This window comes from Melopsittacus undulatus, chromosome 10 (assembly GCF_012275295.1).
Source record: "Melopsittacus undulatus isolate bMelUnd1 chromosome 10, bMelUnd1.mat.Z, whole genome shotgun sequence".
Taxonomy (NCBI): Eukaryota; Metazoa; Chordata; class Aves; order Psittaciformes; family Psittaculidae; genus Melopsittacus; species Melopsittacus undulatus.
In genome coordinates, this window is record NC_047536.1 from 3,439,371 (window position 1) to 3,458,710 (window position 19,340).

General features: G+C 38.4%; 1 protein-coding gene across 1 annotated transcript in view; it reads left to right on the top strand.

Moving 5' to 3' along the window:
• Positions 1 to 19,340, top strand: part of RANBP17 (RAN binding protein 17) — a 155,576-nt gene that overhangs the window by 106,742 nt on the left and 29,494 nt on the right. The window contains exons 21-23 of the mRNA XM_034066945.1: positions 5,802 to 5,909; positions 8,640 to 8,722; positions 18,522 to 18,736. Coding sequence (XP_033922836.1) covers positions 5,802 to 5,909; positions 8,640 to 8,722; positions 18,522 to 18,736 — 406 coding nt within the window. The remainder of the gene's footprint in view (positions 1 to 5,801; positions 5,910 to 8,639; positions 8,723 to 18,521; positions 18,737 to 19,340) is intronic.

The following is a 19,340-nucleotide window of genomic DNA, read 5'->3' on the forward strand; positions in this document are numbered from 1 at the left end:
AAAATACTACACAAGTGCTATCTGGGGAGATTCCTCTCTCTGGTATGAATCATGTCTTTAATTTAGTCAGTTACTTTCTATTTATGTCAACTCTATTAATACCACAACACCTGCAGTCTTCTTGATCCAGAAGAAAATGGACATGTGAAAACAAAATCAAAACCTTTAGACTGTAGTTTTCTCCAATAAGGAATGATAATGGAACTCTATTTGCTTTAAATATTGTATATACATTTTTATGCCAACAAATACAATAATCCTCATGGGAATTTCCTAATACTATAGAGAAATGGCTTGTATTTTTATAAATACAGTAGCTGTAATTCTCTCTTCAGGCACATAGTCATGTTAGTAACAAACTGCTGAAATACATAGTGAAGTAACTATGAAAATACTTGCTTTATGATTTAGATCTCACTAAGCTATTGAAAGTAGTTATGTATTGTTTATTTTATGGACATAAAAATGCCATTCAAGTACAATTACATGCTTGACCTTGACTAGAAATCAAGCTTTTAAAAACATTTTTATTTGAAGTAAACAATGAAACCCTGCTATTCACTAATAATCTTCCGGGTTAAGAAACAGGAATGCATCAATATAGAATCGTAACTAGGAATTTAGCCTTTAAGGACTTAGAGGCTTATACCAGCAGAGCCTGGTACGATCTGACAGACATCTTTGTGTGGTGGGGGTAGGATTCTGATGACCTTTCAGATAAGCCCTATTTAAGACTTTCGCAAGTCTGCACTGATTTTATGTATGTGCAGACTCAGCTTGCAGAAAGTAAGTCTAAAACATAAAGCAGTGTAATTTGTATTAAGTCAGTGGAAAGCATCCCTTCATTTCCATTTCTGAGGACTGGGGAAAAAGAAAAGGAAAAGGAAAAAACATTGAAACAAGCACAAACCCCCAACACTACTGAAGGCAGACTCTGAATTAACATCTCATTTTCTAGTGGGCACCATTGGGTACATTTAACTTCGTTAGTGCTGTTTATGTTTGTGTTACCCTAAAACTTAATCATGAACTCAGGAAGATGTGTAAAAGCAGAGCTGTGCTGCTTCCATTTCAGATTCTTTCTACTTTATTTCTGCCAGTGCAGCATGAGTATCATGCTCTGCTCCTGTGCAAATCTCTAGTTGTAGGAGGAGGGATAACAGACACTCACCTCCTCTGCATTTGGAAGAAATGGATTCATCCATGGAGGTGGGTTTTTTAATACAAGGCTATGTAATCTTCAGGACCCTTTCCTGATTTTTTTATTAATGAATTTATTCTTTCTGGTTTATGGATTAAGTTTATTTCAAATAAAGAAAAACAGCCTCCAACTTTTGGATTTCATTATTCCATATGAATAATAAAACCAGATTGAAATGTAGCTTTGTGTGGAATTCAAAGCTTTGGCCTTCTCAGCTTCTTTTCCCTTATGCAGGTTCGAAACCTTTTTTTCGTCCTCACCTTTGGCTGTAAATGATAAGTGCATGCTTCTGCTCAGTGGATTTCACCTCATTTGGCTGAGCCCAGCTTCATCCAGGTATTGATCCAAAGCATTACAGCAGAATAAGCTGCTATTATTGCAACTCTTATTTACTGTATATAAAGACAGAAAGGTAAATGGGAGCAGAAGAGAAGGTCAGATGCCAATTGTATCACATAAAGCTTAAATATCCTTTGATTAACATTTTTGTAGTTTCAAATATATCATCAGGAGATGGTTTTAATAGCAATGAAGAGCTGTTTTTCAAACAGATTTTAGTCTGTTATGTTTGAAGCCCTAGTATTTCAATATTGCAAATGGCAAATACAGAATATAAGGCAAAATAAATCTGATTTACTTGTATTTGTTCAGTAAACAGTACAAAGATCCAAGGGATAAAAGGCTAAGCTTTTAATACACCATAAGATGATGTTTATTCTGTGCTGAAGACTTAACAGAAATAGTCACTTGTAAATCATTGGTAGAAGAATACATTGATAAACTTTTCAACCGATTGCAGGAAATATTTTGGGTCTAAGCCCTGTCCCTAACAAAACAAACAACATTCGGTAATCTCTCACCTGAGAGATGATTTTGTTCCTCATGGTGCTGTTTAGGATTTAAGTTTTGTCCAGTAGATGGCAAGAATGAGCAAAAATAATTTCTTTGAAGTCCTTTTGGTCCAGGGATGGGGGGAGAGGCACGGGGGATGCTGTTGGATCTTGTATTTTACCATTATGACTGGGTTATTAGGCTGATGGTTTAGAGGTGAATCGTCAGGTATGCTGAGGCTGTGCTAGATTGCCAAATAGGGCTGTTTTGTAGCAGGCTTGCTTATACTAATTGAGTTTCTCCAGCAAATCAGGCTCCTTGGAAAAAGGCCAAAGGCTTTTCATAATTGTATTGACAAGAAAATGAATATGATAAATGGTGTTCATTCAGCTGAGACAAGATTTATAGTTTTCCTCTGGCAAGGGATGAAGAGAAAATACTTATAATAATAGTAAAATTTGTTTTAAAGTTGTATTAGGTGATCTCTCAAAAGACTTCATTAGAATATTTCCAAATATTTTAAGCAGCTTCAGGTGTTAAGTAGAGCATCTTCCCAAAGTAGCGGGTAATGAAAGATGAGGAAAGACATCACACAAACAAACAAACAAAACAAAACCTAAAACCCTGGATATGAAAGTCATTTATTCTTCCTGAAATATTGATATGTCAAGCTGTCAATGATGATTCCACTACCACAGCTTTGGGAAGTTTATTTGCCTTTTGTATTCGTTACATGTGGTCTCTGCAATTTGTAGGTCAGTCCTGAACATACAGGTGTGGCCTGAAAAGATCCTATATAGCAATTTGAGTGGCATCAAAACTGGGTTTCGTTAATGGTGATGATTCTCCCTACGTATCTCATTCTGCTGTTTACTTCAAGATTGCCTGGATGAGATGTTGAATATTTAATCTGTTTTCTTCCATACTAATATCAGACTGCAGTCTAAGGTCCGTGGTCTCACAGTCAGATATGTCCATGGAGATTCAGTTGTGAGTTCAGGGTAATATCCACTTCTTCGTTGCTTTCATTTAGTGTTTCTTGCAGTTAGGTGGTAACCCATAGGCAGTTTTTCCTGTGTTCCTCCCAGCTGATTCTCAGTATTTAATGACTTCTGTTGTCTGTGAAAGAAAAAGGTTGCAATAAGAAAATGGGTTGCAAGAATTAAATTATTAGGCTGACTCAGTGTTGCAGTCAACTAGAAACCATGTGATGTTTATACATGAGTGCGTGAAATTGCCTGCATAAAACTGTATGTATAGAATCAGAGACACTAAAATTATGGAGAAGTTATCTCTCATTGAGGTGGTTTACACCATTGAGGTGTCTTATCTGGGGGTCACTTAAAAGTTCCAGTTGACCTAGACATTTGGTTGTTTGATTGCATGCTGCTTCAGACATGGATCGCTAGAACAAGCAAAACTATTGTTGCATCTAACTACTATTGTTACCTGTTTATCCAAATTTATATCATATTTATAATGGAATAAAACCACATGCAGCACTAAAGTGGCTTGTTCAAAATGAATCTATTTTTGAAGAACTAACTTTTCAAGCTCTTAGTTTTGAGGATTCAGGATCAGGTACAAACTTGAAAGAGCCAAACAGACAGAGATTAAAGTTCCCCACTCACAAGAGAAGACATGAAAACGATGTGTTTGTAAAAGCAGTTATTGCCAGTTGCTTTGATTCAAACCACTTCTTGCAGTTTGAATTTCTTTGAGCTCAAACTGACTGGTCAGATTAAGTTCATGACTTAGCCAGATTCCTGGAAGCTTGTGGTTAAAAACACTTAAAAGTAATACTCTTGTTTAAAACCAATTTGTTCCACTTCATTGGATTTATAAAAGAAATAATAAATTGCTGAAGCCTTTCTGGTGACCTTAGCTTTTATAAAATTTGACTATAGTTTCCAGACTTTCCTTGTCAATGAATATGGACTCAATGCTTAAGTGTTTTAATTAAGATAGCTAATCATATTGGATGTATTAGCAGCCTTTGCTGCTGCCAACTTATATTTCGGTTGGGAGTTTAGCTGTGAAGTTGCTCTCTTCACCATGAAATGTGAAAAGATATTGTTTTCTACCCCATGAAATTACACAAAGGGGCTTTTGCAGCATCACACCATGTCCCTTTTGTGTACATAGGGCAACTAGGAAGGCTAAGGAAGAGGCATGGCCTAAGAAAAATCATTAACAGCATGTCTCAGTTCTGTATCTTCCGTGGTATCTGTTGCATCTTGAGAACATTGAACATCCTCTGTTGGGAGTGAGCTGGACTGGGAGTCAACTTCATAGAAAATGGAACTGGCTGTAGTGAATTTTTAAAGGTGTCAGGTGGCATGGATCATCTGTGCACTTTGAGGGTGTTTTAGGTAAGTGAGATTTGACTTGAAATCCCAGTTCATTACTGGATAACTCTCCATGGTATCTTTAGTCTGTTTGATTTAAAATGTAAAGAACCCCATAAAGGAGCGAGAAGCAAGGTCTGAAAGTGTATTTCACATGTCACCCTCTTCTGCTATATATAGTTTATGCCTGCAGTGCCTCAAGCAGCTGGCAGCAAAAATGCACAAGTCTTTAGATGCCTCAGACAGACAGCAGTAGCCAGAATGCCTCCCATCTGTCTGCACAGCCTGTCATTCATCAGCAGTGCTACAGCTGATGGCTTTAGCCTCCTCCAGAAGAGCTGTATTGAACTGAGACATGACTGTGTCTACATAGCCTAGAAGCATGTAAACCTTTATGTATTTCACAATTCCATGTTGAGTGCTTGGCCTGTGTTCTACTTGGTAAGGTGTCTGAATGCACAATAGCATTTTCCAATAATAGTCACTATTTCTGGTGTGGTGAAATAAAGCAGAATTATATGACATGAAACAAAGTTTACTATTAAAACAAAAAAAGACCACCACTGACTAGATTAGCTAGATCATGTTTTAGTAGCCAGTTGTAGAGTTAAAATCTCTTGGTTCAGTATAAAAATAATGGTGTAATTCTTTGCCACTCAGGCTGCGCTACCTCATTTCCATTTTCCAGTCTGCATTCATAGACAAATAAATTCTGTTTTTCAGCATGTTGGGAAAACTAGGGGTCAGTTATATTAAATCATTGCATTAAATAATTTGATACAGTCAGTAACTCATAAGATTATTGTTTTTAAGTTAACGTTGCAGAGTCTACTAAACATATTTGTTTCTGTATTGTGTTCTCTAAAGTCCTGATTTAGAAGAACAGATATCTCTTGGGTGCTAATGAGCAAACAGCTCTCTTGAAAGAAATCAAGCTTTGCTGGTCTCCCCCACACAGTCTAGCTGGATTCTTTTCTTGAATGCTCTGAAAAGAGCTTCATATGATCAAATTGTTGCCAACCATTTATATAGCAAATATATATGCAAGGTGTCACTGAAATTTGGGGTGAGAGTGGTGGTGATTAATTAAATTGTCACTTGTGACTTATGCCATTCATTCAAACTCCAGAGCTCATTTTATACATGTGCTTGTAGGTTAGCATCACACGTACAAACTGCCTTTCTCTTCCTTCATTACAGCTCTGGTATATTTACTGTTTCCCACTTAACCATTAATGCTTCCAAAGGATTCAGTCTTCTAAGCAGAGACTTGCTTAAGTTTATAGGTGCTGGCCTTTGTGAGAATGAGCTGCCAAGGTCTGTGTCTGACCCACCCACCTGAAGGTGTAGGACAGTTTTAGGTGAAGTTACTTTGCAAGATGTTATTTAATCAATATCCTCTTTAACTCGGTCTGGTGAAGATACCCCACATACATTTCTGTTCTGCAAAGAGCTATTGAGCTCTGGTACCGTGAGCCTGCGTGCACAACCCCCATCTTGAAGCTGATGGCAGAATTCGTGCAAAACAGGTAAGAACTATGTGAGAATAAATGCTGAGTACTGCAACAGTGTGCATTCTCTGTTCCATCTTTCCAAGTTTTGCTTATCCTTTTGATGTCTGACTTTAAGACTGCTACTTTTGTATTTTGGAACAAAAATCAGCAATAAGAACAGAGCTTTCGGTGCCATCGTATTGTTTTACCAGAATGGTAGATGTTACCAAATCAGCTGGTAAGGGTTAATTGCAGGAATATATATGAGAGACTGCTGTGATTTTACATTCAATGTTAGTGGAAGAGTATTCTTTAACCAGGGATAAATACCGACTCTATAATTAAATATTGGAAAATTGCTGTCAAGATTTGCTGCAGGCTGAATTTTTGCCTGCAGCCAAGCAGCACACATATGTGACTGGAAAACCACAGCTCCCTTCACAGTTTCTTCTGCAACTTGGCTCTCTCAGCCAAAATAGTAAAAAAGTGGCTTTTAATACAACAATATTTATAATCAACATACAGGTAGCTTCTCTCACATGTAAAACCTCCTCTGTGGGCTAACCTAAAGGCTGCAGAATGATTCTGGGAATGATTCTGATTTCAATACTTGGCATTGCAATAGTTAGAATGAAACTTCTGGTTTATCACAACAGAACAACTTATTTTGGGAAATTATCATTACACTTGGAAAGATGCAGTGTACTGCCCAAAGGAAAGAAAAGGTTTTTAAATGAAAAATTGATAGTTAAAGTCTCTGCGCTGGGTATCTTTGCAACCAAAGTAATTAGAGTTTTCAGCAATGAAGGTTGTGTTCTCATTGTTTCTCATTTTGCCTTGCAAATCAAACTTACAGGGGAAAGAACTTGGAATACTTGAAATCTGAACAAAAAACATTTTGTTGAATCCAGTGGCAGAAAATTGGTGCCTTGAAGTTCAGAGCTGGCTCCCAGTCAAACAGCAGTGTGTGTGATGGGCATGTCATCCCTGAATGGCTACACAAGCCTTATGGCAGAATTCCCTGTTTCTTGTTTGTGTTGACTTGCTTGCTGTGACTCCCTCTTTGGTTTGTGTTGGCTAATTGTGTATTTTATCCTGGTAGTAGTATAATAAATTCCTGGGAAAGTTTAACCTTTTTATTCACGATGCCATGCAGAAGCAGCACACTCTGATAGTGCTGCAACTGATTCCAAGGGGGAGATGGTTAAGGCATAAACACAGAACCCTAATAATGGTAAACAAAAGCAAAAAGGAACTGGAACAATAAATCTTATGCAAAATACTGCTCTTCAAGCTACTTTCCATATTCATGTTACCCGTCTACTTATTGCTATTCAGAAAATCTGCCTTGTTCCCTTTAGAAAACATCATCTGGGTTAGTGTTTGTTCACAACTTGTGTATTGCATTAGCTTTTACAGGTTAGAATGCATTATACAATATGCTTTGACATGGTTAAAATGTGTTACAGGGTATCAGATTGTGCATTATGCCACTCTGATACTGAGAGGATGTGCTGGTTTGGGTTTTTTTCACCTGTGCCAGCCATTATCATTTTGTGCAGATGGAATACAAGGATGTTTCATACAAGGTGTGTTTATAAACATCCAGATTTACTCCAGAGTTTGCAGCAAATGACTTTGCAAATAGGCACCCTCACAGCAAAATACTGGACTTACAGCAAATAGAGATAAATACTGCTGTCTCTGAAAGGAGTGACCATGGGGCTCTGTATTTGATCGGACATGGATGGCTAACAAACAGAGGTGCTCTGGTTTGCATTGCTCAGTGATGATTCCTTTCTCTTTCAGCTCAAATAAATGCTAAGGGTAAGTTTTGCTCAAGTTAGAAGCTGAACACCTATATTTGAAGTTAACTTTTAGGCCTGGACTACAAATTAGGCTTCTTTATCACAAAGAGAAACTGGAAGGATGCAACAGGGACTTTGGCAAGGATTCTGCTGTATTTCCTGATAGGGAGCAAAACAGTTCTTGTTGGCTTAAATAGTACCTGTACATCAGGGAAGAAAAACATGGAGTGATCTTCCTCAGGTCTGAATGTTCACAAAAACCATGTGCTACAATTTACACTTGGAGAACTGGTATGGGATTGCCATAGGTTTTATGTATCAGAATAATCAGTGTGGATTAGTTTATGTTTAAAAGCTGTACAGATGCAGAAGCCAGGTAAAAGTTACCCTGACTGCTTGGATGATGAACCTCAGTAGCATTGTTCTGGACTGTACATGGGCACAAGATGTTCATCAGTCTCTAAAAGCTGTGGTTTCACCTTTTCTGTTTCACAGAATCACAGAATCCCAAGGGTTGGAAGGGACCTCGAAAGATCATCTAGTCCAACCCCTCTGCAAGAGCAGGGTCACATAGAGTACATCACATAGGAGCTTGTCCAGGCGGGCCTTGAATATCTCCAACGTAGGAGACTCCACAACCCCCCTGGGCAACCTGTTCCAGTGCTCTGTCACTCTTACAGTAAAGAAGTTCTTCCTGATGTTAAAGTGGAACTTCCTATGCTCCAGTTTACACCCATTGCCCCTTGTCCTGTCACTGGATATCACTGAAAAAACCTAGCTATGGGATTGTTTCATTGTAAACGTATGGCGAGTGCTTATCCTTGGACTGAAAGCTAGAATTACTTTATCAAATAATTGTATGATGTAATCAGTGAATGTTTTTCTTTGTTTTAGGAATGAATCCAGTGCAGTTTTCTGCTTCGATGACCATCTGAATATTTTTGCTGTTATTTTTTAGATCGCAACGTTTAAATTTTGATGTATCATCTCCAAATGGAATTCTTCTCTTCAGAGAAGCTAGTAAAATGATTTGTACATATGGTAGGTATTCATTAAGACTCCTTCTGCAATGAAAGTCTTTGCCTGTCTCATGATGCAAACATCCTGTTAATTCGTATTGCTGAGCACTGATGGATTTGTGGAATACGTAGCAGGGCTGTAACGTGCTGCAGCCAGTACCAGCCCTTGTGTGCAGAGCTGATGTGGCACACCTTTAGGGTTTATTTGCCTTCATAGACCAGGGCTCATTCGTGTAGCATTGTTCCTTGTATCGCTTTTTAACTTGAATGTCAGTCTTCTATCAATAGTAAATGTATTTCAGCAAAGATGCAAGTGAAGTGTTTGATCTAGCAACAACTGATAGATGTGGGCTGGTTTTATGTATTCAAATTATCTTCGAGCAGTTCCAGAACATAATAGGACCATAACAGCTTTACCCTAGAGCACTGTTAAAGGTGTTTATAGTAAGTTGCTCCATTTTACTGTTCCCACTCGTGCATGCAACTTCAACAGGTCTTTGACACAAGCAGCTTATCTTACACTCCAGCTAACTTTGTTCCTTACAGTTTTGCTTTCTAAATACTTTGAAAGCAACATTACCAAGTTTCTGAAGAGCAGCCTCATTTGTAGTCTGTGTAAGCAGAAGAGTCATAAAAGTTATATTTCTTGGAAAGAAAGAAAATTGGTGCATCAGATTTGCTTTCACAGCATTCAGGTTGCTTTTGGGTGTGGAAACTGTGTGTTGCATTGTCTGTCTGTATAAAAAACTTCAAATGTAATTTTACATTAGATCTGCTGGGCTTGGAAACAGTATATGCATACAGCATTTACTTACAACTGTAAAAATTGCACCCAAATAACTCTGAGCCCTTGCAAAATCACCTGTTTCATTTTGAAATCCACCTTGTAGTAAGCCAGCACATTTTTCAACTATGTTCTTAAGTAAAATTGTTAGAATGATCAAGCAAAATGAAAAAAGGGGTTTCCATGTATGAAATGATAAAAGGTGAACCTTTAGATTTCAGTATTCAATTTCTATTAGCCTTTCATGCAATCACAGAAACCCAGACTGGTTTGGGTTGGAAGGGACCTTAATGCTCATCGAATTCCACTCCCTCTGCCACAGGCAGGGACACCTTTCACTAGACCAGGTTGTGTAAAGCCCTGTCCAGCGTGTCCTTGAACTCAAAAAATATACCTTATTATTGGACATCCATTCCTCTCAGTTGTTGGCATCAAATTTCTAAATCTTGCTTCTAAAACCTTGTTTCTAAACCTACCACACTATTTGGTATCAATCTGTTTCATTCCTTATTCGTGCCTAAGAAAAAACAAACTTTGTAAAGAAACTTTTTGTTTTCAGTTGAATCTTTTATGGTGTGTATATGAAGTTCATCAAATTCTCAGCACTAAAGTATTGGTAGCTCTTGCACATGAGACAGGATTTTCTGTCTCGCGCTAGAATTTACTTATACAACATAAAAGGAAATTTCAGAATGGTGCAGGTCTAAGATTTAAAACTAAGCAGTGGAACTACAGAGCTGTCGAAGCTCGTGTCCAAATACCTGCTGCCTCATTGTTACCTTATATGAAAGATACTTAGCGATGTGTGACGTCTCTGGAGCTGTGTGCCATGGAAAGAAGGGAAATGACCATAGCAGCTTTCTGTCTTTTCTGGTTTTAATAACTCCTTTCCTGTGGGAGGATGACATTTTAGTCAACACATATTTAAGAGGAGAACTTTTCCTAATGTGCTCCGAAAGAAAACCCTAAAATCCCGTGTTGACTGGAAGTGGAGGAAGCTGTGGATGTGGGAGAAGGCCTCCACTCAATAGATGAATGCCTTTTTGCTTTTAAAGCACATTCATATTATCAGTGTCTGAAAGGGTCCCATCAGGGATCTTTCCACTACTTAGCTGTGACATTTAGAGGAACTGTGTAGGTTTTCTTTTCCTACATCAGCGGTACTTCAAACTGCTACAGCCATTTCTGAAGTGGTCACTGGCTTGGAGTCTGGGAAGGTTTTACTGTCCACTGTGAGTATTTCAAGATACCACAATTCATCAGCTTTCAATAATTGCAGCTAATATTTTTAGCTTTTATCGCCAATTACTAGTTTATGAGATTTCCATTCCAGTGTGCAGAAAGATGTAACTCTTCTGGAAACATGTTGTAAGGATTCATTACTTCATACATTATGTATGATTTTTTTTGAACATACAAATCCCTATAAAATCAGTGATATCAAGGGATTTTGCATTCATTTCAAATGCCTTCTTGATGTTAAAACTTAATAATTGTGCTTTTAAAGAAAACTTTAATCCATAATACTCTATGACTTTTTAGAAGTGTATCTGTCTTGTAAGTATATGCAATCTTTGCAGACATCTGGGGAAAAATAAACAAGTAAACCAAGTGATGATTACAGAATCTCCCTATGGTGTTCTTGAGCTATATTTCCAGCCCCGCATTCTGAAGACTTGTGTGATTCAGTTAAAAGAATGAGTATGTACCTGAATACTTCTAATCTAATCTGATCCTTTGGCTCAGCTTTCAAATTTGGGGCTGTACAATTACTGCAAGTGTCTTAAAACTCTGAAAATAGTTGAGATTTTATGGCTGAAGCATTAGAGAAAAAAATAGAAGATGCACAGCAAATGTCGACAGGCACTCTATGATCATTAATCTTACCAAGTTAGCCCAACTTCTTGTATATGCCTGCAGCTTATAGTGAGTTCCTCAAAGCTGATCAAAAAGACACTTGAAACTCAAGCTAGATTTGATTGAAATCTATACTATAATAATTGCCTTCCTAAACAGAGAAACACAAAGTGTTGACATGAGACAGAGGCGTGGGGGAATAGAAGCAAACATCTCTTTCTTTCATCACACTGTCCTTGTGGGAAGATCTGTCATTTCAGTCTCGGTTTCAGTTAATCCATTGGCGGAGTGGTTTGCCATAAACTCTGCCCAGCCTTCTCTCATCCTGGAGAAGTTCTTTCTATCCCTGGAGACCTGGCTTTGTTTGCTTCACTTGCCAGTCCCTGTCTGAACACCAGGCTTTATTCTGCCTGTTACCTCCCACCTCCTCCTTGCCATGCCTTTGACAGTGAGAATTTCCATGGCTCAGCAGGTCTCCAGCGACAGGCTTGGTCCCTCTCCTGCAGTGTAGCCTAGTCAGGTTATTTCTCTTTCTTGGAAGAATAGAACATACAAATAATAAATGAAAATGTGGCTTAATTGTATTGTGGTCCTCTGGGAGTCTTCTTGCTATATAAACCTAGGAGTACATAAATGTGATCTGAAATATGTCTCTGTCCTGTCAACTAATTCCTGACAAGGAATTAGTAACTGAAGGGAGGTGGCAGCAGGCAATTCTTCACACCAACCACAGAGCACAGTGCACTGGTAATTCCTGACATAATGTTGATTTCAGCTAAGTCTGGACTACACCGATCAAGGCAGTTTCGGATAACATACAGATACTTTGCAGATCTGGCCTTCTTCAGGTGGTGAAAATCATCTAGAAGTTATATGTGGATTTGTTTTGGATAAACCCCTTACTGTTGTTTACATGGAAATAACTTTGAAGCAAACCAACCTAGCATGTCGCTTTCTTTCCATCTTCAATTTTGCTGAAGTTTGTGATGTCAGTTTATGGTACCTCTGTTTACTATTCATATGTACTGTAAGATCTGTGCTTGGGCTAAAAGCAGAAGGGGGAAGAAAAGGGCAAAACTGGGGTGTGAATGTACGTTAACACTTGTGAGTATGGATGCTGAAATCTCTTTAATTCTAGACTGAAGCATATACGTTTTCTCCTCTAGACTGGCATGTTTCCAATCCTAACTATTCTATGATTCTATGTAGTAATTTCATATGTTCGAGTATGAAGTAAAAAAAAATCCAAAATGCTGATTTTTAAACTAGGATAAACATCCTCAGCTGTCAAGGAATAAAATCTAAAATAGGAATTCTTTGTAGGATTAGCACCACAGCCAGTGTTTAATTCTGCTTCACAGACCCCAGTTTGCAATTAGGGCAGTACTAGTGTGTCCTGTCCTGTTCATTTCTCACTGATGCTGATACAGTGCTGGAGACAAGTCTAAGATGTCTACAAATGCTGTATGTTCAAAAGATGTCAAGCCTGGTGTAGGATGCACTTAGATTGTCAATTATCCTCATTAAGACTCTGCGGCTGCTTGGCAGGGAGTTTGTGTCTTGTCCATTATGGCTAGAGCCAGTCTGACTGAGTGATAGTGAATTAAAATAACAGAGAGGAGAGAAGTGAAAGGAGTTGGTGTAGTCTAGTCCACCATTCTTCATCCCCAATATATTTCACTTCTAATTCTCCATGTACAAGTCTCCTTCCTATGTGTTTTTGAGCTCCCAGTTGTATAGGAGTGATGTTTCAGTGCATGTTGGGCCCATCTATTTTAGTTGTGGTTTCTTTACATTTTAGTAAACCTCTTCCCTTTCATTACAGGAAACTGACATAAAAATAATACTTTCAATATGCTGTTTTTATTTATCTACATTCTGTCATGATATACTTTGATGTAAGTTTTTAATTTTGCTTCAGCTTTCAGCTCTTGTAGCAGTTACTGCTCAAGGTCAGCGATGAGGTTAGCCACAGTAGCACAAAACAATTTCCTGTTCTCACAGCCCAGGTAGCATTTGGATGTGGATTAAATTTTACCACATTTTCCAGTAGCCAGACACAATTATTTCTAATGAGCTTTAAATTGCTTCCAGAACATCTATTTCCAAACTTCGTGTGGTAATCCATTCAGTGCCAGTGACTTCATAAGATAACAGTTCTTCAGAGTTTTGGTTCAGCTGATTTGTGCTGTATAACAGGTATTTCTAATCAGCAGCTTAGCTTAGAAGTGGAGTGCTGACTGATCCTGGTTGCTACTGGTCTTCTCTCTTTTGTGACAGTGGTTCCAGAACATATTGTTCTTCATTACCAACTCATTGTCACCAGTTTCTTCTGGCAAATTTATCTTGGCACTGTGCATTGTCTTTGTGCCGATTTGAGAGGTTTTATGCATGTTTTGTTATTGTGGAGGCTTTAAAAAACTGGGTTTTGGAGCTCACTCTCATCTTTATGGTTCACATTTTCCTCTTTGTTTTCTGTATATGGCCACTTCTTTATACTGCTCCAGCATTCTGAGGGCCTGGAAAGCATTCTTGCAACACCATTTTTATGGGGCAGTGGTGAATAATAAAAACAGGAAAGGGGAAAAGGCAAAGAACATTTTTTCTCTATAAAGGTGGTAAATTTTCATAACCTTTGTTTAATCTCGCCAAAGTCTTTTTTTTATCTTCATCTAATTCACACGTGTTAAAACATGATTTAGCTGTATTATTATACCTAGTGCTTATTGGACTGAAATCTAGAACAAGCCCTGCTTAAATGAGCTCAGCCATAAGGAAATCATTTTTGTATTATAGCTCCTACTGTAAAAGCAATTAAGGAGGAGAACTGAAAGAGAAGCTGCCTGTCCTGACATGCTCCCACATCTGGGAGGAGAGAGGGAATGAGCTGTGTAAAGAGCTCTGGTGCATATTGCCAGTGGGATTCTGAGGCCTGGTGATGTTATCTTTGGTCAGAGCATCCCAGTTTGGGGCTTGATGGCTTCGTGCTTCCCCTCTGCATGCACACACTTTTTCTTTCCAGCTCCTTTGTTTATGTACCAAGGAGGTTTTGGGTAATGAAATGCTTCAGTTCCCAACCAAATTCAAGCCTTTATTTCCTATCTAGCAGCTTCACCCAATATCTTTAAAAATCCTTTAGTTATTCCTGTCAGAATTTTCTACCACCTCTGAGGCTCAAAGAGTTTTTGTAAGTGACATTGTCAAATGCAGGGCAAAAAGCTGTATTAGAGGAATCATTGAGAATTTAGAACATCAGTGTTGTTTCTGTTTGATTCTAACTCAGCAGTAACACTGCAGCTTCACTCATCAGTCTCTACGTAGTTTTCATTTTGACAGGAGCTATGATTTTCAAACACAGCTTTTTAAATTCAGCATGTCAAAGGTCACTCTTATGCTGATTTAATTTCTTGATATTGTTTCTTTTAACAAAAGGAGTTTATGAAATTGCATTTTGGTCCTCCACTACAGGGATTATAAATGTAAGCATACCCTCAGTAGCTGAGGAGTTGTTCTTGACCTGATTCCAAGTGCCTCAGTAAATTAGTTTATGTTCAGTAGTATCCATGGTGTGTAAAAATATTCCCCTGAAGCTGCTGCTAAATGTTACAAGTAGATCATGCTTTTTCATCTAGTCAGGCATAGCACTGCACTTCTTCTTTTTTTCAATAACTAATGCTGAAACACCAGTCTTTGTTCTAGCACCACATCCCTTGAATCATCGCCTGGTGGCTTGGGGCATTGGTAACAGGCACCATGTGGTCTTTCACCTCTGCTACTAATTTGAAATCAGCTCTTCCCACTCGTAGGCCCTTTTAAAATGAGTCCATGAACACAGAACAGTTCTCTGTGGACTTCGTCAACTTACAAAAAGCAGCTTTTAATCTTGTGCAAGACCCAAATTCTTCTGTGTTTTCATTAGGAGAGATAGGCACTGAATTCTTCTGCCATGCCTGCCCGAGGTGAGGCAGTGTGAGGGAGCAGAGGTTGTGACTTTCTCTGCCGATTGCTTTATGCTGATCAATGGATTTAAAGTTTTAATTATAGGGTGGTTTTTATGAAGTAATAAAAATGATGGAAGATCAGCACTAGTGGTACCTCCTAGAATTCATGTTCATTCAAGATCAGCACTAGTGGTACCTCCTAGAATTCATGTTCATTCAAGATCAGCACTAGTGGTACCTCCTAGAATTCATGTTCCCAGGCTAAGGGATTCCTAGAGTTTTGCAACTTCTTTTTCATCATCTTTTTTTTCCACCAACTTCCAATTAATTTCCATATTAAGTACGTAATTGCTTGTTAACAACTACTGAGCTCTTTCCATCTGTAATACCTGTGTATTACACCAGGTACTTTGAGGAGCTAGGACTGTCCAGTGTCATGCTTGGACGGCTCAGCTGTAAATCCAAAGCTGTTACTTTCTTGGACCCAGAACCTTGTCTTTGGTTATTTCTGAAGCCACATATATTTGGGTTATTAGAGGTTAGCAGCGGATAATTCAACAGGGAAAGACCAGGTAAAGTTAGTTTACAGCACACTTACCTTCCAGGCTTTTTTGCCCTAAGAATTGCACACTTTTGCATAGTAGCTTTCAAAAATAGTGTGCATCTTCCCACCTGTCATGGGTTCAGCAGTAGCAGTCATTTTTCTCGCTCTTAGCAGCTGGTGCAGTGCTGTGGTTTTGACTTTTGGCCTGGTAACAGCACTGATAACACCGATGTTTTTAGTTGGTGCTCAGTAATGTTTAGTCTGACCAAGGACTTTCTCAGTCTCATGCTCTACCAGGGAGGAGGGGAACCCAGGAAGAAGCAGACAGGACACCTGACCCAAACTCTAGCCAAAGGGATATTCCATACCACAGCACATCATGCCCAGTATAGAAACTAGGAGCTGTTACCTGGAAGGACTACATCACTGCTCGGGTCAGGCTGGGTATCGGTCAGCGGGTGGTGAGCAGTTGTATTCTCTTCCCTTTTTATTTCCCTTATCATTATTATTGTGGTAGCAGTAGTGGTTTGTGTTATACCTTAGTTACTGGACTGTTCTTATCTCAACCTGTGGGAGTAACACTCTTTTCATTCTCCTCCCGATCCCTCCAGGAGCAGGGGAAGTAATCAAGCAGCTGTGTGGTTCTGAGTTACCAGCTGGCCTAAAACCACCACTGCATCTTACAGGCAGTATTTGAAATTCACTGATCTTCTCAGAAATCACTAGACTAGGTCTTGTCAAAAAAATCAGTGCTCATTAGGGTGACCTGGCTGGACTATCTTGAATGGGGCACTGTATGAAGCTAACAGGATTTTACCTTTCATATTATGTAAACGTAATTTCTCAATAATGCTAAGTATTGCAATAAATGAATGTCCAAGTACACTAGGTGACATTCTTCTGCTATGTTTTGATATTCAAAGAAGATCTTTTGAATACCAGTCACTTTTAGTATAAGGGAGTTTTAACAGCATTTGGAATTAATCTCCATGCAGTAGCAGTCACTGGAATTGTACCCTTTTCCCCAGTTACACTCTGTTCCTGACTACAGTGTTCAGGGTAATAGAGGCTCTTGCAATGACCATTTACAGTATCAAAACCATTTCGTCTTTCATTCTTTTTCTTAAGAGGGCTTCACATTGATGGTAAGTGACCATCTTTCCTAGCTATTTGATTCTTCTTTTCCTTTCCATAATTTCAGTGATGCCATCACGGCTTCTTACAGATCCCGGTTACTTCTTCCAAGCAATCCCTAATTATACTCCTAGTCTTTTATTTTAAATCAACTTTTCCTTTACAACCTGATGGATAAATTGCTTTGTACTTGCTAGAAGTGGTGAACAACATCAGTGTTTTAAACAACAACCTAGGCCTTTCCCTCTTTGCATCAAATGATACCAAATGGGTGATACTTTGATGTGTTGGGTGTTTAGAAACAAGACTTTCCCCCTCAGTTTTCGAATTACATGTTGTAAATTCCTCATTGTCAGTAATCAACAGCAGTAAGAGAAAGAATTAAGGCAGGTGTATGATTTGCAGTGGGAATTTGTGTGAGGTAAGAATGAGAGCGGTGTAGACACAGTCAGTTTAGTATTAGGCCTCAATATATCTTAAACAATACTATACAGTCTGTGAGATCTGTTTCATCTTGGGCAAGTTTTTAGGGGCATTTTTTAATTGCCTGTTATAAAAGCCAAACTGTTGTCCTACCTACTGCTCCCAACCAGCAGTGTTTGGAACTGGGAATAGTTAATGTCTAGTTCACTCATTGCTCCTTGATCAAAGTTGTTACCGTGGTCACAACAACTGTGTTAGATGCTGAAAGTCAACCAGACATCTGATCTGTAGACTACAGTGACCTTAACTGTAGGAATACTTTTTGAAATACACAGTTTTGTGTTAAAATTGCCAAGAATAATGAGTATTAACCTCATTATTAATATAATGAGTAGTGTAATCGAAGACCTGACACTTGGTTTTTGTTAAAATAACCTGTCTTGAAGACTAACTGTGGGGTGCTGTGAAGATGAGCATTAAATTACTACAAGATACTTAGAAAACTTGGTAATGAGGCCTTGTGAATAATTAGATTTGAACAGAGAGGTGCAGCATGATCCAGTGCACTGCTGCACAGTGGATCCAAAAGTCACTATTGCTTGTTAATAGTAACAGCAAATATTTACCATTAGCTGTTATTTTTACATTATAAACATGGAGTTTTTAATTAAAAAGTCCTTCCCATCTGCGCCTGATAAAATAGAAGCTTTTGTAATGGACATATTTGTTTTCCAAGGGATATATTTAGTGTGTGTATACATCAGCAACCATCCCAAGAGACTGTCATGGTAATGGATCAAAACCAGGTTTTGCTGCAGCATGAGAAGCCATAAAACCATGTGTTGCAACTCTGTTCAGATTAAGGAATTCATGCTGGTAGATGCAGTCATGGTCTGGCTGTACATCAATGACAGGAATTCCATGGCCTGTATTTTAAATTTTGCATACTAATTCCGTAGTAGCTTTTAAGCTCTAGTCATGCTTACTAACAGATCTTCCACATCAAATGCAGAAACATTTTTTCTTCTAAATAATGAAAATAAAGGCCAAAAAAGTGAGTTTAGATAGTGCCATCACAATATTTAGATTTGCAGCTGCTTATATAAGTTTCTTTCTTTCTTTCTTTTTATGAAAACAGGTAATCAGATCCTCTCTCTTGGGACTTTGTCAAAAGATCAGGTTTATCCGTTGAAACTCAAGGGCATTTCCATCTGTTACTCTGCACTCAAATCTGCCTTATGTGGAAATTATGTCAGCTTTGGCGTCTTCAAGTTGTACGGGGACAACCACTTTGACAGTGTACTTCAGGCCTTTGTCAAAATGCTGCTTTCAGTATCCCACAGTGACTTGCTAGTAAGCAATTACTCATCTTGGGAGTCTTTACGTGAAATATGAAATAATACCACCACAGGCTTCGTATTGTTATAATGAGAGAGGAATCTAGAACAGCTCAAATGTAGTTTTCTGTTCATTTGCTTGTATTTATATAGCGATATCTAAACTATAGGTATGAGTGAGCTGCCATGTGAAATGGGAGCTTTTCCAGAATTGTCACTAGGCTGGTCATAAAAGAGAGAAATGTGATTTTTTTTTTCCCTTTCTATATTTGCAAACCCATTTAGGTTGCCTGTATGCACTGTAAAACATCCTCACGTATCCAGCCACTCTGCAATTAGTTTCAATCTGTAAACTGTCACTGTATTTATTCCCCATAAAATGTAAAACTTTCATTTTAAAGTACACCATGTTCCCACTTCTCTGTGGGAAGACAACAGATTTTACACAATATCAGCTTAAGTTTGATCTGTGACACATTCTTCATGGCACTTTAGTACAGAACTGTCATTTTCTTGCTGAAAGGAACAAATTTTGGATAGTTCAGGATGGGTTACACCCAGATTTATGCTTGCCACATAAAGTCCTTGGAACTGAAAAGTTGCTCTCCATTAAAATGGGG